The sequence below is a fragment of the Chiloscyllium punctatum genome, chromosome 9 (genome assembly GCF_047496795.1).
Source record: "Chiloscyllium punctatum isolate Juve2018m chromosome 9, sChiPun1.3, whole genome shotgun sequence".
Lineage (NCBI taxonomy): Eukaryota > Metazoa > Chordata > Chondrichthyes > Orectolobiformes > Hemiscylliidae > Chiloscyllium > Chiloscyllium punctatum.
The window spans coordinates 18,254,835-18,275,284 of record NC_092747.1 but is presented as its reverse complement, the minus strand read 5'-3'; the positions used below and the strand labels follow the sequence as shown (position 1 = coordinate 18,275,284).

Sequence of the window (20,450 nt, the reverse complement as noted above, 5' to 3'; positions counted from 1 at the left end):
AGCACAGCAGGTCAGGCAGCATCCGAGGAACAGGAAAATCGACATTTCAGGAATAAACCCTATGCCCGAAATGTCGATTCTCCTGCTTCTAGGATGCTGCCTGATCTACTGTGCTTTTCCAGCACTACACTCTCGACTCTGATCTCCAGCATTTGCAGTTCTCACTTTCTCCCAGATTGATGGGAGTGTCATTGGATAGCTTTCTGTACCTGTTAGCCTCATTACTGAAGAAGGGCTTATGCCCAAAACGTCGATTCTCCTGCTCCTCGGATGCTGCCTGGCCTGCTGCGCGTTTCCAGCACCATATCTGGTCTCCAGCATCTGCAGTCCTCACTTTCTCCTGTACCTGTTAGCCCACAAGCAGCGCTGTAAAACCATTTTACTTAATGGACCCATCCTGCCTCACGTCCTTCATTCCTCTGGGATTTCCAAAGACAGGGAAACCCAGACAGCATTCATTAAAAAATTGAAAGCATGTTAAAATGGAGCCTTGCAACCTCCTTAAATGTATTTCATACCTGACTCACTTCCTGATAGCGGATTGGCCACTTGCCCATGTCTTGTTTCCATTAAACTGGAAGCGGTTGGGTGCAAGCTGAATTGGATTTGGGTTTGAAATGTTAACTTTGCGCTTGACCCAAACCCATTCATTATTAGGGAGTTAAAATTACTATAAGGTGTGATAGCTTGATTTGCATAATTCTGCTGTTGAAATCATTATGACCTCATGACATTACATCTTATGTTTTCAGGTACCTTCTGAGCCGCTGCAATTGGGGAAACTGAGTGGAAACACTCACTGGACAATGAATTGCACCCAGCATGGCGCACACATCTATAACCAAGGTACTTGCTAACTCTACTTCTTTAAAATGGGCTGGACTCGGTCATTGTTGGATAGTACTGTAGGTTTCAGGATGTACAGGGGCCGATCAGTTTTCAGTGAACTTAGGTTTAAATCCAGGTCTTCCTGCATTTGGATTGGGATGTCCTGTTCAAGCAAAATTTGATGAGTCATTCTTAATGAACATGGGCTCAGAGCAAAGGAAAAACACTGTCCTCAGTTTGGGACTCTGTTTTATTCAGAGATCACAGCATGTGTGAGAAGTACGGGAGAGAGAGTGTATTTTGGGTATGAATGTCCCGAGGCATGTTGTTCAGTAAGATAGTTGGAACTTTAAGAAGGAGTTGAGAGTGTGGTGCTGGAAAAGTACAGCAAGTTAGGTAGCATCTGAGGAGCAGGAGAATCAACATTTTGGGCATAAGGCCTTCATCAGGAATGAGGCTTGTGAGCAACAGGGTAAAGTGATAAATATTAGTGGTGTGGGGCTGGGGGGAAGGTAGCTGAGAAGGAGGATGGGTAGCTGAAGGTGGGGCTAATGGTGATAGGTTGGCGAGGAGGGTGGAGCAGGTAGGTAGGAAGGACGATGGACAGGTCATAAGGGTAGTGCTTAGTTGGAAGGTTGGATCTGGGATAAGGTAGGGGGAGGGAAAAATGAGGAAACTGAAATCCACATTAATCCTGTGTGGTTGGAGGGTCCCAAAGTGGAAGGTGAGGTGTTCTTCCTCCAGGCGTCAGGTGGTTAGGGTTTGGTAAAAGATGAGACCTGCATGTCCTTGGTGGAGTGGGAGGGGGAGTTAAAGTGTTTGGCAATGGGGCGGTGGGGTTGCTTTGTGGTTGCGTCTCGGAGATGTTCTCTCAAGCATTCTGCAAGTAGGTGTCCTGTCTCCCTAGTGTAGAGGAGCCTGCATTGGGAGCAACGAATATAGTAAATGACATGTGTGTAAGTGCAGGTAAATCTCTGATGAATGTGGAAGGCTCCTTTGGGGCTTTGTGGGGAGATGTGGGTACAGGTTTTGCAATTCTTGCAGTGTCAGGAGGGGAGCATGGATTGGTGGGGTCATAGACCTGACAAAAGAGTTGTAGAGGGAATGGTCTTTATGGAATGCAGAAATGGGTGGGAGGGAATTATATCTCTCATGGTGGGGTCTGGAATAGTGGAATGTCAGAGGATGATGCGATGTATCTGGAGATTGGTGCAGTGGAAGGTGAGAACCGGGGGTTTCTGTCCTTGTTGTGCTTGGAAGGTGGGGTTTGAGGGTGAAGGTGTGGAAAGTGGGAGGGGAAATTGCGATCTTTGAAGAAGGACACCCTCTGTACTGGAACTGGTCCTCCTGGGAGCAGATGTGGCGGAGGCAGAAGAATTGTGAATAAGGGATAGCATTTTTACAGGAGGCAGGGTGGGTGGAGGTGTAGTCCAAGTAGCTGTGGGAGTTGGTGGGTTTGTAGAAGATAGCCGTGTTGAATTGGTCATCGTTGATGGGGATAGAGAGGTCCAGGAAGTGGAGGGTAGTGGGAACTTTACTCTGCATCTGTGATTGGGAGTTTCTGACAACATATGCTGGAACTTTTAATGGTTCTGTTTCTGCTCACCAACTTCCCCCATGAGTTTCCTTCTGTTTGATGAGTGCAAAAGGTTCCCAAAGTCTGAAATGAAAGTAGGTGTTAAATGGACATAAAGATGTGTAGCAAATTAAGAAGTAAAGCCATTTTCTCTCCTGTGTCATCCGCCAGGATATCTGAGGGTGGCGTTACATAGTTGGGAGGTGGTAGTAATATCACTGCACTAAGTAAGCTAGAGACACAGACTAATGTTCTAAGGACCTGGCAAATGATGAAATTTAGAACTCACTGAAAAAATTGCTAGAATTAAAAGCTAGTCTAATGGTGATCATTTTACTACTGTAGATCTTTGACTGGCTCACCAATGTCTTTTAGGGAAGAAAACCTACTATACTTACCTGCCCTGACTCCAGACTCACAACAATGTTGTTGATACTTAATTGCCCTCAGAAATAGCTTAAAACGGTAATCAGTTCAAGGACGTCTTGGGATGGTCAGCAGTTGCTGGTCTTATCAGTGATGCCCATATCCTATAAAAAATGAGGAATTATTTTTGCATGGAGATCAGACTCTAGCCTCCAGATGATACCGTTTATTTTGTGACTTGCCAGGTTAGGGACGATCGCCTATGTGCTCCATATTTTGAACAAAATTGATGCTTCAATCTCGGAGGTAATAACATCACATATAACTGTCTCCTTTGCAACATTCTGTAGAAAACAACAGATTCAAGGAGAAAGGAACAGATATCATTTTCAAGTCTTCTTCAGAATCAGTTTGCCCATTGGATGTCAGACTTACCAGAAAAGCTATGGGACGAGTCACTGTGCAATCTGGCGATTCCAGGTAATGATGAGTGGTTCATCCCAACGTTGTCTTATGTGGCCAATCAGAATGGAATAGAACAGGAAGAGGCCATTCAGCCCATCGAGACTGCCCAGACATTTAACATAATCATGGCTGAGCAAACCCTTTCTTTTATTCAACCCATCCCAAAATCTGTATGCCACCGGTAATCAAACATCTATCAGTTGTTACCTAAAATCATTAATCAATGTTACCTAAAACATTGAGCTTTCAGAGGCTGCTCTGTGGAGAGCTCCAAAGGTTCACACCCCTCTGAGTGAAAAACAATTCTCCTCATCTCAAACCCTAAGTGGCATACCTTTTATTTTTAAATTTTAAACAAAGGGAAGTTCTAGTCTCCCTAACAAGAGGAAACATTTGACCTGCATCTGCCCTCTCTATCCCTTTTTAAGTATTTTGTTGTTTTCAATGAAATCACCTCTCATTCTTTGAAACTCTTAAGAGAATATAGACCAAGTGTGCCCAAGCTCTCTTCAAAGAACAGTCCTGCCATCCTGGGAACAAGTCTGCTGCATTCCTTGGTTGCATTCCCTCCATAGCAATAACATCTTTCCTGAGATAAGAATGAAAATGTGGAAGGCATGGTTAGTAAGTTTGTGGATGACACCAAAATTTATGGTATATCGGAACGGTTTTCTAAGACTACAAAGAGATCTTGATCAATTGGATCAATGGGCTGACGAGGGCTGCCGATGATACAAAGTTAGGTAGACAGGCAGGTAGTACTGAGGAAGTGGGGAGGCTACAGAAGGTTCTAGACAGGTTGGGAGAGTGGTCCAGGAAATGGCTGATGGAATTTAACGTGAGCAAGTGCGAGGTCTTGCACTTTGGCAAAAAGAATATAGGAATGGACTACTTTCTAAATGGTGAGAAACTTAATAAAGCCAAAGCACAAAGGGATCTGGGAGTGCTAGTCGAGGATTCTCTAAAGGTAAACATGCAGGTTGAGTCTGTGATTAAGAAAGCGAATGCAATGTTCTCTCATCTCAAGAGGGTTGGAATATAAAAGCAGAGATGTACTACTAAGACTTTATAAAGCTCTGGTTAGGCCCCATTTGGAGTACTGTGTCCAGTTTTGGTCCCCACACCTCAGGAAGGACATACTGGCACTGGAACGTGTCCAGCGGAGATTCACACGGATGATCCCTGGAATGACAGGTCTAGCATATGAGGAACGGCTGAGGATACTGGGATTGTATTCGTTGGAGTTTAGAAGATTAAAGGGAGATCTAATAGAGACGTACAAAATAATACATGGCTTTGAAAAGGTGGATGCTAGAAAATTGTTTCTGTTAGGCGAGGAGACTAGGACCCGTGGACACAGCCTTAGAATTAGAGGGGGTCATTTCAGAACGGAAATGCGGAGACATTTCTTCAGCCAGAGAGTGGTGGGCCTGTGGAATTCATTGCCACGGAGTGCAGTGGAAGCCGGGACGCTAAATGTCTTCAAGGCCGAGATTGATAGGTTCTTGTTGTCTAGAGGAATTAAGGGCTACGGGGAGAACGCTGGCAAGTGGAGCTGAAATGCGCATCAGCCATGATTGAATGGCGGAGTGGACTCGATGGGCCGAATGGCCTTACTTCCACTCCTATGTCTTATGGTCTTATGGTCTTATGGCAGATGGAGTTGAATTTGGATAAATGCGAGGGTATTGCATTTTGGGAAAACAAGGGCAGGACTTATACAATTAGTGTTATGGCTGTGGCTAATTTTGTAGAACAGACAGACCTAGAGGTTCAGGTGCATAGTTCTTTGAAATTTGCATCATAGGTATACAGGGTGGTTCAGAAGGCATTTAGCATGCTTGCCTTCACTGCTCACTCCTTTGAGTATAGGAGCTTGCTTGTCATGTTGAGGTTGTACAGGACATTGGTGAGACCTCTTCTGGAGTACTGTGTGCAGTTCTGGTTGCTCTGCTATAGGAAGGATATTATTAAATTGCATTGGGTTCAGGAAAGATTTACCAGGATTTTGCTGGGATTGGAGGGTTTCAGTTGTAAGGATAGGCTGGGACCTTTTTATTACTGTAGCAGAGGAGGTGAGGGGTGACCTTAAAAGAGGTTGATAAAATCATGAGAGGCATTGATAAGGTCAATAGCAAGGGTCTTTTCCCTCGGGTGGGGGAGCACATTTTTAAGGTGAGATGGGAAAATTTTAAAAAGGACAGGAGGGGCAGTGTATTTACACAGAGTGGTTCATGTGTGGAATGAACTGGTGGTTGCAAGTACAGTTACAACATTTAAAATACATTTTGGATAAATTCATGAATAGGGAATGATAGTAAGGATATGGGCCAAGCACAGGCAAGTGGAACTAGTTTGGTTTGGGAACATGGTTGGTGTGGACAAGTTGGATTGAAGGGTTTGGAGCAGGCAGGTGGGACAGGTTTAGTTTGGGATTTTGTCCAGCATGGATTGGTCGGATCGAAGGGTCCGTTTCTGTGTTGTAAGACGCTTATGACCCTTCACTAAGGTTTGAATATCTGTATCATTGAGGACAAAATTCATCTCAGATAGTTCTTGCATAGCTTTTTCCCCTCTTGTCTGCAATAGATTTTGTTAAAAGAACATTAACAGCCTCTTGTGAATATGTTCAGTGGCTGACCACTATGGTACCTAAATTGCCAAAATTGTGGGCGGCACGGTGGCACAGTGGTTAGCACTGCTGCCTCACAGCGCCAGAGACCCGGGTTCAAATCCTGCCTCAGGCGACTGACTGTGTGGAGTTTGCACGTTCTCCCCGTGTCTGCGTGGGTTTCCTCCGGGTGCTCCGGTTTCCTCCCACAGTCCAAAGATGTGCAGGGTCAGGTGAATTGGCCATGGTAAATTGCCCGTAGTGTTACGTAAGAAGTAGATGTAGGGGTATGGGTGGGTTACGCTTCGGCGGAGCGGTGTGGACTTGTTGGGCCGAAGGGCCTGTTTCCACACTGTAAGTAATCTAATCTAAAATAAAATTTATGGTCTACCAAGCTCGATTTTACTCTAGGATCTGATTTGTCCATCAGCTGGGATCACAACAGTAATATGAATGACTTTATATCAAATTAAATGAGAATCAAGGGACTCCAGTGTTCAAATCCTACTGTAATAACTGATACTCCAGCAGAGTGCTACATGTATAAGGGTGCATCTGTTTCCTTAGATGTTCAGTGGAAGGAATGGCTGGCCACATATGTCTGCTTAAAATGTCATGTAGCTATATTTGAAAAAGGAACTAGTTGGGTTTAATTTGTCATGGAGGAAGTGAAAGAAATGGTTTACATTGAGAGTTCCAAAGAACTTGGAGTAGTGGTTGAGAGTGGAAGGAAGGCTGTGAGTGGGACACACAGCTGATGGACAGCCATTTGGATTAGGTGTAGTGAGGAATCCAGGCGAATGTTACCCATTGTTTTATATTTATCATGTATAGAATGTAAATATTGTAAGCAAGGAGTATGGTTGATTCACTTGAAGTAATCGTACAACATTTTAACAGTGGAACTACTTTTGTTCCTTTTAGGAAGCCATGACTCGATGACCTATTGCTTAGACTTAAACTCTCCGATCAAACCTTCAGATAAGATTTTAAACTATTTGGATCACGTAATTCCCTGTATAATTCGACCAGAGATATATAGATGGTGTAGGACACAGGTAAACTCCAACTTTGCAAACTGCTTTATCAGTCCACTTTGCATCCTGATTTGCAACGTTTTTGCTTGTATTTCAGTTCAAGGCCTGCTGCAGTGCTGCAACAAAACTCAAAGCAAATCTGAAGTACAGCACCTCATTTTCCATTTAAGCATTTTACAGCCTTCAGGACTCGACTCCGAGATCAATAACTTCCACGCATGAACACTATCTTCCACGCCCTGCATGTGCTCGCGTATATACACAGACACACACTCACGCAGTATCAAAGTTAATCTATTTTCCACCACTCACATCTATCATTAGTGTACATTTTGCATCCATATCTCTCTTTTACTTCCATTAACACTCCAATTATCTTTTGCTTTGGACGTTCTTACAGCTGTTCCACTTAACCCCCTTCCCTTTTGTTAACAGCATAAAACTATCATTTTCCAGCTCCTTTCAGTTGTGATGAAGGGCCACACTGGATTTGAAATGTCAACTTTGTTTCTCTTTCCACAGATGCTGACAGGTCTGCTGAGTTTTTCCAGCTCTTTCTGTTATTTCAGCTGTTTGGCATCCACAGTATTTTGCTTTAATGTAAGCATTCAAGATACCATAAAACATAGGAACAGTATTGGCCCATTGAGACTGTTCCTACAGATCATGGCTGATATGCTTCTCAACCCCTTTCCCCTGCCTTCTCCCTGTAACACTTGATCCTCTTACTAATCAAGAAGCTATCTGTCTCTGTCTTAAATACTCTCAACGACTTGGCCTTCTGTGGCAATGATTTGCCCAGATTAATTACCCTCTGGCTGAAGAAATTCCTCCTCATCTTCATTCTAAAGGGTCATCCCTTCACTCTGAGGCTATGCCGAGTCTCCCCGACTAATGGAAACATCCACTGTATCCAAGCCTCTCGGTATTCTGTAAGTTTCAGTGAGATCTACTCTCAATGTTCTAAACTTCACTGAGTACAGACCCAGAATCCTCAACTGCTCCTCATAGAACAAGACCTTCACCTCCGGCATCATTTTTGTAACCCTCCTCTGGATCCCCTCCAACACCAGCACATCCTTCCTTAGATATGGGGCCTAAAATTGCTCAAACGTTCCAAATAAGTTCAGACCAGAGCCTTATGCAGCCTCAACAGTACATCTCTGCTCTGTATTCTGTCTTTCTTGAAATGAATATTAATATTGCATTTACCTTCCTTCCTGCCAACTGAACCTGCATGTTAACCTTAAGGGCACCCTGAATTAGGGCTCCTAAGTCCTTTCGTGCTTCAGATTTCTGAAGCCTTTCTTCATTTAGAAAATAGTCTATGTCTCTATTTTTCTTACCAAAATGCATATCCTCACGCTTTCCCAATTGTATTCCCTCTATCAATTCTTTACCCACTATCCAAGTCCCTCTGCAACCTCCTTGCTTCCTCATCATTATCTGACTCAGCCCTATATTACCATGCACGTCGAAGTACTCCGCAATCTCAGCCAGAAATGGACTCTAAAATCTTAACAATGACCCAAAGTTAGATTAGCTGGCTGATAATTTCCTATCTCTGCCTCCTTCCCTTCTTAAACAGTGGTGTTACATAAGCCATTTTCTAGTCCTCTGGGACCCTCCCTGACTCAAGTGATTCCTGAAAAATCACCACCAATGCCTCGACAATCTCTTCTGTTCTCTCTTTCAGAACTCTGGAGTATAGTCCATCTGATCGAGGTGGTTTATCCACCTTCAGGCCTTTCAGTTTACCCTGCACCTTCTCCTTAGTGATGGCCACTACACTCACCTTTGCCCCCTGACTCTCTTGAAGTTCTGGTATGCGGTTGGTGTCTTCCAACATGAAAACTGATGCAAAGTACTGATTTGGTTCCCCTTCCATTTCTTTATTCTCCATTAATACTTGTTCAACCTCATTTTCTAGTGATTTAATGTCCAGTGTTGCCTCTGTTTTATATATATATATATATATAAAATCTTCACCAGATTGTATGCTTTTCCTTTTGCATTTATGCTGTCCCTGACTTCCCTTGTCAGCCTCATCCTTCCCTTAGTATCTTCCTTCTTCCTTGGGATGAATCTCTGCTGTACCTCCCAAATTTACCCAGAAATTCCTCTCATTGCTGCTCCACTGCCTTCCCTGCTAAGCCATCCTTCTAATCAACTCTGGTCAGCTCCTCCCTCATGTCTTTGTAGTCCCTTATATTCAATTGTAATACTGTTACATCTGATTCCAGCTTCTCCTTCTCAAACTGCAGGGTGAATTCTATCATGTTATGGTCACTGTCTCCTAGGGATTCTTTAAGCTCCCTAATCAAATCCGCCTCATTACACATCACCAAATTCAGAATTGTTTGTTCCCTAGTGGGCTCTACAACCAAGCTGCTCCAAAACATTTATCCTGTAGACATTCTACAAATTCCTTTTCTTGAGATCCGCTACCAACCTGATTTTCTCAGTCCACCAGTTCTCCAACCAAGCTGCTCCAAAACATTTATCCTGTAGACATTCTACAAATTCCTTTTCTTGAGATCCGCTACCAACCTGATTTTCTCAGTCCACCAGTTCTACAACCAAGCTGCTCCAAAACATTTATCCTGTAGACATTCTACAAATTCCTTTTCTTGAGATCCGCTACCAACCTGATTTTCTCAGTCCACCTGTATGTTGAAGTCCCCCATGATTATTGTAGTGGTGCCTTTCTTACATGTCCTTTCAATCTCCTGATTTATTTTCTGCCCCATAACCTGATGACTGTTAGGAAACTTTTACATAACTCCCATCAATATCTTTTACCCTTTTCAGTTCCTCAACTCTACCGAAACAGATTTTACGCCTTTTAACTCTATATCACTTCTTGTTATCGACTTAATTTCATTCTTTACTAACACGGTAACCTCTCCTCCGCTTCCCATCTCTCTCCTTTCGATACGATGCATATCCTTTGATATTTAGTTCCGAGCCTTGATCTCCTTACAGCCGTCTCTGTGATACCCACAACATCGTACCTACCAATTTCAATGTGTGTTACAAGCTCATTTACCTTGTTCCAAATACTGAGTGCATTTAACTACAACTCCCTCAGTCCTTCTTTACTGCTCCCTTCTCATAGTTGTACCCTTATCTGCTGTGCCTGAAGTTAGATTCCTCACCCTTTCCATGCTCTCTATCCTATTGCTTGTTCTGGAAATTTTAATAACCTCTAGTCAGTACTACCTCCTAACCTTTTCCATAATCTTATCATGTAGCTGAACCTAAGCCCCCTTTACTATTCAGTTTAAAACCCTCAGGTGGAGCCCAACCTACCAGAATAGCTCGCTCTTTGCACAGGGAGAAAGGATAAAGTCAGGATAGATGTAACTGAAAGCTTCCTATAGCATTGTCTCATAATGTGCCTTCGCTGCAATTGATAAGAACCTTCTTGTTTCATTTTCAACATGTTTCACCCTATGGCCCCTGTCAATACTAGTTTAATTTAAAATTAAGGTCCCTTTGTGCCCAAATCGAGATTGCCTCAACTTACTTCAGGTAAAATTTCATTCCACCCAGTTTCGAGAGGTGTTTGGCCAGTGTCTATATCACTGAACAGCCTTGTTTTTTAAAAATCATAGTTGTGACACAAACCAATCCTATTTTATGCAACGCACATAGAACAGAATAGTTGTGAATTGCTAATTTGGGTTTCCATATTCTTAATGCAATGTTTCACATCAAAGATCTGCTGTCATTACACATGGCAGGTGTAGTCCAAGTTCAGAAGTGTGAGGATAATTGAACCAGGCTGCACTGACATTATTTATCACTCTAGTAAATGTCTGCTGCACTCTCCAAAATCTTGATATCCTTCTTCAATAGTAGTGCCCAAAATAATAGTGCTCTAGCTGAGGCCTTACCTCTGATTACTAAGGTCGCCTGAATTCCAGGTTGTTACATTTTCAGGCATAAGTGAGCCTGTGTTGTTTATAATATATTCAAATACGAGCTCCTGGTTGTACTTTTTCAAATAGCATAACAATAGGTAATCTGTTGAGATGTCTTTGTGTATGTGTTAGTTCTCATGTTTGTAATGTTGTATCTGTAAACTTTTTGTATCTCTGAATATGTCCTCCGAACGTTATGGTGTTATCTGTAGTTTTGTCTGTCTGATTCTTTATGCAGTTTTTATTTGGTTCCCCCTCCTGGCCCTCATACCATATCAATGTTGGTGTAAAGTCAGGAACAGAAGTACCCTAGTTTACCACTGAACAACAGTACTTCATGTGCATATGCACTTCATATTGAACTAATTGTTGACATACAGTGGTTTGATTTGAGAACCCTAATGAAATAATGTAGTGGCAAAATGCTGTTCTGGTTTTATGTGTAATTATGCAATGTGATGTTAAACTATATAGACTACAAAATCCTTTGATAACTTAGACGATCTAAGCAGTTGAAGTGCTAAAGATTACATTCACCACCCTGAGATAGAGAGAGGAGAATAAGCAGATTTGATTCATTCTTGGATATTGAGCCAGACCTATTAGATTATGCTCTGGTTTCCTCCCACAGTTCAAAGATGTGCAGGTTAGGTGGATTGACCATGTTAAATTACCCATAGTGTCCAGGTATGTGCAAGCTAGGTGGATTAGCCATGGGAAATGCAGGGTTACAGGGATAGGGTAAGGTGATGGCTCTGGATGGGATGCTTTTGGAGGGTCAGTGTGGACTTATGGGCTGAATAGCCTGATTCCACACTGTAGGGATTCTATGATTATTTGGTTTGTCTCTTCTTCCATTTTTTTGTGTGAGATGGGCTAATGTCTAGTAGTAAGTGAGGACTGCAGATGTTGGAGATCAGAGCTGACAATGTGTTGCTGGAAAAGCGCAGCAGGTCAGGCAGCATCCAAGGAACAGGAGAATCGATGTTTCGGGCATCAGCCTGAAGAAGGGCTTATGCCCTAAACATCGATTCTCCTGTTCCTTGGATGCTGCCTGACCTGCTGCGCTTTTCCAGCAACACATTTTCAGCTAATGTCTTAGTAGTGGCTATTGAAGGATTTCTGGTCCTGGACTGCAATAGAGGAATGTGTCTAGAGTTGCTGACCGCTGTTGACGTGAGAGGTAATTTATTCGCAATGGGAATATCTGTGAAAAAAACTGTTTCACTTGCAGTACCTCCCATCACTTCTGTATTTCATGTTTCCTTTAGCTGTAATGACTCACTGCATTTCCCTCAAACAGTGTTCTGTTCCATTCCTATAAACTATGCCTTAAGTTCATATTTAAAGAAAATGTTTTTGTACTGTATATGTATAAAGCCTTTCAGAATGCTTTATGGCTAAGCAAGTACTTAATTGTTGTCATTGCTATAAATGTAGCAACAGACCTAAGGTTTTAATGTTGTTTCTTGGTGGAAAAGGAGCAATAACCAAAGTCCTGTTCTTCCTATGCTAGGAATCCAGTATAACTGAACAACTGGAAGCAGGTATTCGGTTCTTTGACTTAAGGATTGCTCATAAACCAAATGATACTTCAGATCATTTACACTTTGTACATGGGATCTTTACAACTGTAACTGTCCTGGTAAGCCTGACTAAAAAAAATGAAATATATCAGGAAATCTGATTTTAAATATAGATGATTTGTTGGATTATATGCTGCCATTGGATGTTTGCAGTTTATCTATATTCTTTCTTAGTTATTTATATTGGGAAACACAATTCAAGTGCTTATAGTGCAGAATACCATTATGGTTCTGAGGAGTGATAAATCAGTGTTTAGGTTAAATGGATTTTAACTGTGACAACTGCATTCTTCTTTTCGACGTAATAGATATTTTGAAAATTTGTATTTTAAAGGAGGCTTTGAAGGAATTTGGACTTTGGTTAAAAGCTCATCCTAAGGAAGTGGTTATATTGGCCTGCAGATCCTTCGATGGGATGAATGAGCAACAACATCATGAGTTAATTCAGGAAATAAAGAACTTATTTGAGTCCAAAATATATCCAAAAACCTCTTCTGTAAGTAATATTAGACAACAATAGATAAGGTGAATGGCAGCTGTCTTTTCCCAAGGTGGGGGGTGGGGGATTTCAATACGTATGGGGCATATTTTTAAGATGAGATTTTAAGAAGATGTAAGAGGCAATGGTTTATAGACAGTGGTTCATGTGTGGAATGAACTTCCAGAGGAAGTGGTGGATGTGGCTACAGTTACAATGTTCAAAAGACATTTCGAAAAATACATGAATAGGAAATGTTTGGAGGGATATGGGCCAAGGGCAAGCAGGTGGAACTAGTTTAGTTTGGGATTATAGTCAGCGGGCTAGTTGGACCAAAGGGTCTGTTTCTAAGCTGTGTGACCAAGTCCTACAACTGGCAAAACCATATTTTAATTGATATGCATCAATTTTGCAAAAATTTGATTTAAGGAAAATATGGGAAAGGGACACAGGAAGGTTTACACACTACAGCTGAGACCAAATACGCATCAAGGAAGGTGCATTCCAGATAAGGATTTAAATAGTATTGCCTGAAAATGAGTTTGTGAATCAATTAGTGCATGTACCTCTAATGTACATTTTGTTTTACAGGAACCAGTAACACTCAGAAGACTTTGGGAGTTGGGTTGCCAAGTCATCATCTCCTATGATGACAATATTGCAAAACAATATCCGGAACTTTGGCCTGGAATCCCTTATTGGTGGGCAGACACATATGATCCTAAGTTGCTAGTCCAATATCTAGAAAATCAGAAACAGGCTGGACGACCAGGTACAGAAAAATGATCTTTTAATAAACATTGAGTGTTCCAAATGTGCTCACATCAGTGCACATTTATGAAATCCCACGTGACTAGAAATAGTTTCTGGAAATCTTGCCCATTCGTTGAAAAGAATGGAACCTTTATAAATGTCTGGTTAGACCACGACTAAAATATGGCATACAGCTCTGGCCACCACATTTTAGGAAGATGTGAGAATTTTTGATAGGACACAGAGTAGATTAATCACAATGATACCACTGATGGGGGAATTTTAGCTACCACATTGAACTAGGCTTGTTCCCCGTACAGCAAAAGTGATTGAGTTTAATTTTGATCTCGGTGTACAAGAGAATAACAGATTTGCAATGAGGTAGACAAGGAAAAACAGATCCCATTTCAAGGAGTAAGGAACAGTGGTTTAATGTCTTACGCAACTGATGAGGGGGTCGAGAGAAACTTTAATGCAGCAAGTGGTAATGACTTAAAACTGTTTCTGAGTGATGGAAGTAGAGATGATCAATGATTTTATAATGAAATTCAATGGGCTTCTGAAATTTGCAAGGTTACAGCAATAGAGTGGGGGTATGGGACTGACTGGGCTACTCTATGGAGAGCTGGGATTTGGCTATTGCTGGCGAGGTCAGCATTTATTGCCCATTCCTAATTGCCCAGAAGGCAGTTAAGAGTCAACCACATTGCTGTGGGTCTGGAGTCACATGCAAGTCAAAAGAATGGAAGATTAATTTCCTTCTGCTAAAGAGCAATTAGTGAATGTGTTTGGGTTTTTACAATAATTGGCAATGGTTACATGATTACTATTAGACCAGCTTTTCTATTTCAGATATTATTGAATTCAAGTTCCACCATTTACCACAGTGGGATTTGCACCCAGGCCTCAGCTGTTGTGCCAATCCACTGCCATTACTAGGACACCACCACCCCCTCTTTACTGAATGGTCTCCTACAGTGCCATAAATAACTATGAATATCTGGAGGTGTTTGATTTGTCAATCTTTCCCAAAGCAGAATGAGTGAACGATGTGATGAAGTCCTCAGCTACCAGTCTTCTTTGCACGCTGCAACAGCAAAACAAATTATGAGGGCTGAGAATCAAAGATCCCTGGAAATTCCAGGCTTGCTATCCAAGATTTCCTACAATCAGGCTGTAAGTTTGCTCACCGAGCTGGTAGATTTGTTCTCCAACAGTCCGTCACCATGCTAGGAAACATCATCAGTCAGCCTCTGGTGAAGCACTGCTGTTCTGTCCCACTTGCCATTTATGTGTCTTTGTTTGTTGTGGGTGATATCACTTCCAGTTCTGTTTCTGAGAGGTTGGTAAATGGGGTCCAAATGGATGTTTGTTAATGGAGTTCTGGTTTGAATGCCAGGCCTCCATTAATTCCTGTGCATGTCTTTGTTTAGCCTGTCCCAGGATGGATGTATTGCCCTGTCCGTTTGTCCAATGTAACGTTTGTTGCATTCAAACCATTAACAAACTTATCAATTTGGACCCCATTTACCAACCTCTCAGAAACAGAACTGGAAGTGATATCACTCAGCATAACAGACCAAGATACATAAATAGCAAGTGGGACAGAACACCAGTGCTTCATTGGAGGCTGATGATGTTACCTAGCGTGGTGACAAAATGTCAGAGAACAAACCTACCAGTGGGCAAACTTACAACCAGAGCTACAAACCTTCTCCAAAATTGCAAATGTCCTACCATATAACGATGTAGCCTAGAAAGCACTGTGTTTTATTCTTAGTGTGTGCTGATCTCAAGCAAGGCAGCATTTATCTAATTGAAAATGTAGAAAGTTTCTGACAGGGTTTTATTAGAACCAGAAAAAGTTAGTTAGAGATGTAACCTGTTTCAACCCAAGTACATAAAGGGGGAATGGGCTCGGGAGAAAGAACACAAGGGAAGGTCTATAATCACATGGGATACAGGAGAGATTAGAGATTAAGTAACAAAAAGGATAGCATTGTGAGGCAAGACAGTGTGATAATTCAACAATAAAAGAAAATAAAATGGAATAATCATCAGTTGCATCTGGATAACAAAAATGGAGGAGTGTTCTTGATCTGAAATGTTAAACTTAAGTGTTGAATCTGCAAGGATGCAAAGTGCTCATTTGGAGGGTGAGACACTGTTCCTTAACCTTTTATTGAGCTACAGTGGAACTGTTTAGGAAGCTGACAGAGATAAGAATGGGAGATTTAAATGAGTCAAGCAACTAAAACATCAAGGTTATGCTTAATAAGGGTCAGTGTGTTATTCACTACATGCAGAATATCTTGTCATCTCTTCATAATTATCTTTTGTTGAATATCATCTGAACCGTAGTTTTTGTTTTGACATAGATGGATTTTTTGTTGCTGGCATAAACCTGACTGAAGATTGGTGGTACATCCTGACTCATCTCCACAGCTCTTTGAAGAGACTGACTCTACCTAATTATGCATATTTGAGTGACTGGATTAAGAAGCAAGTCACAGGACCCGGAAAGCACTGTTTTAATATAATTGCTGGAGATTTCATAGGAGCTGGCTACCTGGTACCTGCTGTACTTTCTCTCAATAACATTGATGTAAAAATTGGCAGGTTTTACTGAAAAAACAAAGGAAAGTATTTTTGTGAGAAAATTGTTAGATGTCATCTTGACCTGGTCAACTCTGTGCTGGAATTTGAGGTGGTGATGGTAGCATCGTTTGGCTGTGTCACCCTGTAGCCAAATAATGGCTTGAGGGGAGAGCTGCCAGCTAATCAAATGAGTGTGGGACTACAGGCAGCCAGCTGATCACCCCCTGAAAGATGGACTTACCTTCAAAGTTGGTAAACACCCTGGTGAAGGGTGTTGAAAATGGAGCCAGATTTATTGAGGGGGGTGGGGAGTTGTATGTGGAACTATTTTCAGTGGGTGTGGGTGTCCTTTAGGAAAAAAATTAGAATCATAGAATCCCTGCAGTTTGGAAGTGTGCTATTTGGCCCATCGACTTCACACAGAACCTGTGAAAGTATCCTACCCAGCCCCAAATGCAGTCCCATTACTGTAAGCCTACCCTTCCCCAGACACTATGGGCAATTTAGCACTACCAAAATCCAGCTAACCTGCACATCTTTGGACTGTGAGGGGAAACTGGAGCACCTGGAGAAAACTCACACAGACACGGGAGGACGTGCAAACTCCACACAGACAGTTGTTCCGAGGGTGGAATTACTTGAACCAGAAGGACTTACTCACCCCAGCTTGGCAGTTAAGGCCTCCAAAATGATCAGATTAGATTAGATTACTTACAGTGTGGAAACAGGCCCTTCGGCCCAACAAGTCCACACCGCCCCGCCGAAGCGCAACCCACCCATACCCCTACATCTATCCCTTACCTAACACTACGGGCAATTTAGCATGGCCGATTCACCAGACCTGCATATCTTTGGACTGTGGGAGGAAACCGGAGAACCTGGAGGAAACCCACGCAGACACGGGGAGAATGTGCAAACTCCACACAGTCAGTTGCCTGAGGCGGGAATTGAACCCAGGTCTCTGGCGCTGTGAGGCAGCAGTGCTGTAACCCCCTACCAAATTCTGTGGCTGCTGGAAAAGGAACTTATGCAGGCTTTAATTGGCCAGTGAAGTGGCTTTAACCATGGGAGGGCAGGCCTCCTGCTATCTCTCCACTGTGAGTAAAATCCAGGCAGAGGCAGAAGCCACTGTATGATGCCCTATTTCACCCCTAGTCTCCCACTCCCTTCCAACCTGCCAAAATTGCTAAATTTCAGCCTAAATCTATAATTTGCAGTTAAATTCAATTCCAGGAGTTAGAATTCATAACCTTTGACTATATTGTTGGATTTTCTGTGTGGTAGATGAGATGTTAAGTCCAATTTAAATTAGTGAGATGCACCTAAAAGACTTCCTGGCCACTGCCACTCTCCTCAAATCAGAGAATCATGCCGCACAGTGGGAGACCGTTTTGGTCCCTTTGTGTCTGCATTAGCTTTGTCAAAGAGTTATCCAACTAATTACTCTGAAGAAGATTCTTTAGCCACAAAGCATTAACTCTGTTTCTCTCTCTGTAGATGCTGCGAGGCTTGCTGAGTTTGTCCAGCATTTTCTGTTTCTATCCAGTTAATCCCATCCCTGCTCTTTCCCCATTGCTTTTCCATTTTATACATTCCACCAAATTCCCTTTTGAAAGTCATTGTTGGAAATAATTCTACCATTCTTTACGGCAGTGCATTCCAGATCTTCACACCTCACTGCAGAAAGAAAATTCTCCATTCTCACAACTCAAACGGCTGAAATGGCGACTGCTGCATTTCAGACCTTACCAAATGCAGAAAGGCATCTGTTGGACAAAACCTTAAATTGAGACACAGGCTGCCTCTTATTTAGTCATTAAAAACCAGTGGTTGACAGGTTAGTCCTGTTGTTACAGCCAACACTTATCCTGATGCAACTAAATGCATCACTGCTACACCAATGTCGTAGTTATTTCCTATATTGTACTCCATCAGAGGGAGTGCAGAATCAAGCTCACGAGTTTTTTTTATTATGAGGAAGTACTGAAAGTACTCAGCTCTGGCAGTGTTAAGATATTAAATACAAAAACAAAAATTGCTGGAAAAGCTCAGCAAACCTGGCAGCATTTGTGGAGAAAAGTCAGAGTTAATGTTTCAGGTTGAGTGACCCTTCCACAAAACCAGAGATCTGATTTACAGTATCTGGAGTTTTTCCGGTTTTTAGTTAGACCTCAATATTAGGTTTCAAGTTCAATGAGTCTTCATCAGAAATGAAGCTTATCAAAATGCCTATAAAAGGTAACTTCCTCTCCCTTTTTAATTACAATGAACAATGTCCTGATCATTAAAAAGGATAAAAATAGGTGCAGCAATCGCTAACCAGTCATTATTATCTGTTCCAGAAATTCACGAGTACTCAATCTGTGGTAAGCTGCAAAAGAAATATGCCTGCCAGAGAAATGTACTTGTGACTGTTACATATTGCTTTATTGCACAATAGTCTTTTGAAAAATAAAACACATGAACATATCTGATGTCTATGTTAAGTTACACAGGAGATCGTGTTTTCTCCCCATCTTCCTGAACACAATGAATGAAGTTATCTTTTAATCTCATGTTTGTACAAATAATAGCAGCTCCACAAACTGTGACATTCTTCACATATCAGCAGAGAGAGTAATTGATGGGAGATTAATCGACTGTGAGGTGATCAGCCAAAGCTCACCATTTTTCAGCAACATCACTGGATATGGATCAGTGGGTGGAACCTTGGCCCACTATACTTAATACAATCAATTGTGACATTACCACTGTCATAAGGATATCATTTTAATAAGCTCTTACTTTATTTAAATACTTAAACTTTAGAACTTTTAAGTAACACCATCACAGTCTCTTTTTTGACTTCACCATTGTGCCACTCCATTCTGAATTTAAAAACGCTTCATCCTTGGAATGAGACAAACTGAGTTCCTGTCTGCTTATCTCATTGATGAATCACTCCATGGAAAAAGTGGGGAATTCTTCCAGTATCATAGTCAATCATCTTCCTGGAAGGGAAACCACCGAAAGAATTGGCTGATTGTTCATCTCATTCCTGTTTGCCAACAGGATGATGATTTCTGCACTTCAAGAGTAATTTATTGCCAGCGCGTCCTTTCGGAAATGCACATCAGAGATGCTATTCACACCAACTTCTTTTGTAGAGAAAAATGGTAAAATCCTCATCACTAGAAATTCTTTTTTTTTCCCTCAAGGTTGAAACAGCTTCTTATATTTCCCATAAGCGGAGCTGCTGATGATCACTCTCACATTGGCCAAACCATCTTCTGGCAAAACATCTATTCCCTGCACAGTGGCTTCCTTATACAACCAGCTGAAATGATCAAAAGAAGTACTGTTATATGTTAGCATCTTTCCATTAGCCTCCTCATAAGTTAACCCATTTCTCCATATGCTCCTGAATAAACAATCTTTACTTATTCAATTGTTAACTGTTTAACAACAGTCTTGCAAATGTGCCAATTTTCATGAGATTTGTTTCAAAGCCATGCACTTGGTGTAAGTCTTGCTTGTACTGAAATTTCTTTCTTACCTTAGTTGAGGCCCAGCCAAATCTACTTGAATAGTGAGGATCAGTTTTCCTGTTGCTTGTAGAACTGCCTCCTCAATTTTCTCTTTCAGTTCTTGCATGCCGAGGCCGTGAAGCGCAGAAACTGCAACAGCGTTTGGGTCTGTGTGTTGGTATCTTTAATAAATGGGGAAAAAAAACATTCAGCTTTGCACAGAATCTGATCATAGGTTAATGGGAAGGATGGTTAACATAATAACTTCAGAATAAACACCAAGAGACAGTGATGACAAGATAGCAGGCGTGTTATTCCTGAAGGATGACTCTGAATAAAGGCAAAAAGAGATTTACCAGGACGTTACCGGATATGGAAGGTTTGAGTTATAAAGAAAGGCTGGATAGACTGGGACTCTTTTTACTGGAGATTGAGAGGTGACCTTACAGAGATTTATAACATCACGACGGGTACAGATAGGGTTAATGGTAGGTCTCTTTTCCCTAGGATGGATTTCAAGACCAGGGGACATATTTTTAAGGTGAGAGGAGAGACATTTAAAAATGTCATGGGGAGGAATTTTTTACACAGAGGGTCATTCGCCTGTGGAATGAACTTTCTGAGGCAGTGGTGAATGTGGGCACAGTTACAACATTTAAAAGGCACTTAGATCAGTGCATGAATATGGTTTGGAGGGATATGGGCCACAACCAAACAGGT

The 20,450-nt window shown here is 41.8% G+C and overlaps 2 protein-coding genes across 5 annotated transcripts in view; one reads left to right on the top strand and one right to left on the bottom strand.

The window, feature by feature from the left end:
* plcxd1 (phosphatidylinositol specific phospholipase C X domain containing 1) overlaps positions 1-18,693 on the top strand; it is a 29,296-nt gene extending 10,603 nt beyond the window's left edge. For 3 of the 4 annotated variants that reach the window (XM_072576940.1, XM_072576941.1, XM_072576942.1), the window contains 7 exons: positions 753-846; positions 3,121-3,250; positions 6,771-6,904; positions 12,326-12,454; positions 12,730-12,891; positions 13,465-13,645; positions 16,005-18,693. In XM_072576940.1, coding sequence (XP_072433041.1) covers positions 823-846; positions 3,121-3,250; positions 6,771-6,904; positions 12,326-12,454; positions 12,730-12,891; positions 13,465-13,645; positions 16,005-16,255 — 1,011 coding nt within the window. In that variant the 5' untranslated portion in view covers positions 753-822 and the 3' untranslated portion in view covers positions 16,256-18,693. The remainder of the gene's footprint in view (positions 1-752; positions 847-3,120; positions 3,251-6,770; positions 6,905-12,325; positions 12,455-12,729; positions 12,892-13,464; positions 13,646-16,004) is intronic. The other variant, XM_072576943.1, reaches the window with a different exon arrangement.
* The window catches only part of gtpbp6 (GTP binding protein 6 (putative)), a 28,459-nt gene continuing 26,638 nt past the window's right edge, over positions 18,630-20,450 (bottom strand). The window contains exons 9-10 of the mRNA XM_072576939.1: positions 19,760-19,912; positions 18,630-19,540 (exon numbers count right to left, since the gene is read on the bottom strand). Of these exons, the coding sequence (XP_072433040.1) occupies positions 19,417-19,540; positions 19,760-19,912 (277 nt within the window). The 3' untranslated portion in view covers positions 18,630-19,416. The remainder of the gene's footprint in view (positions 19,541-19,759; positions 19,913-20,450) is intronic.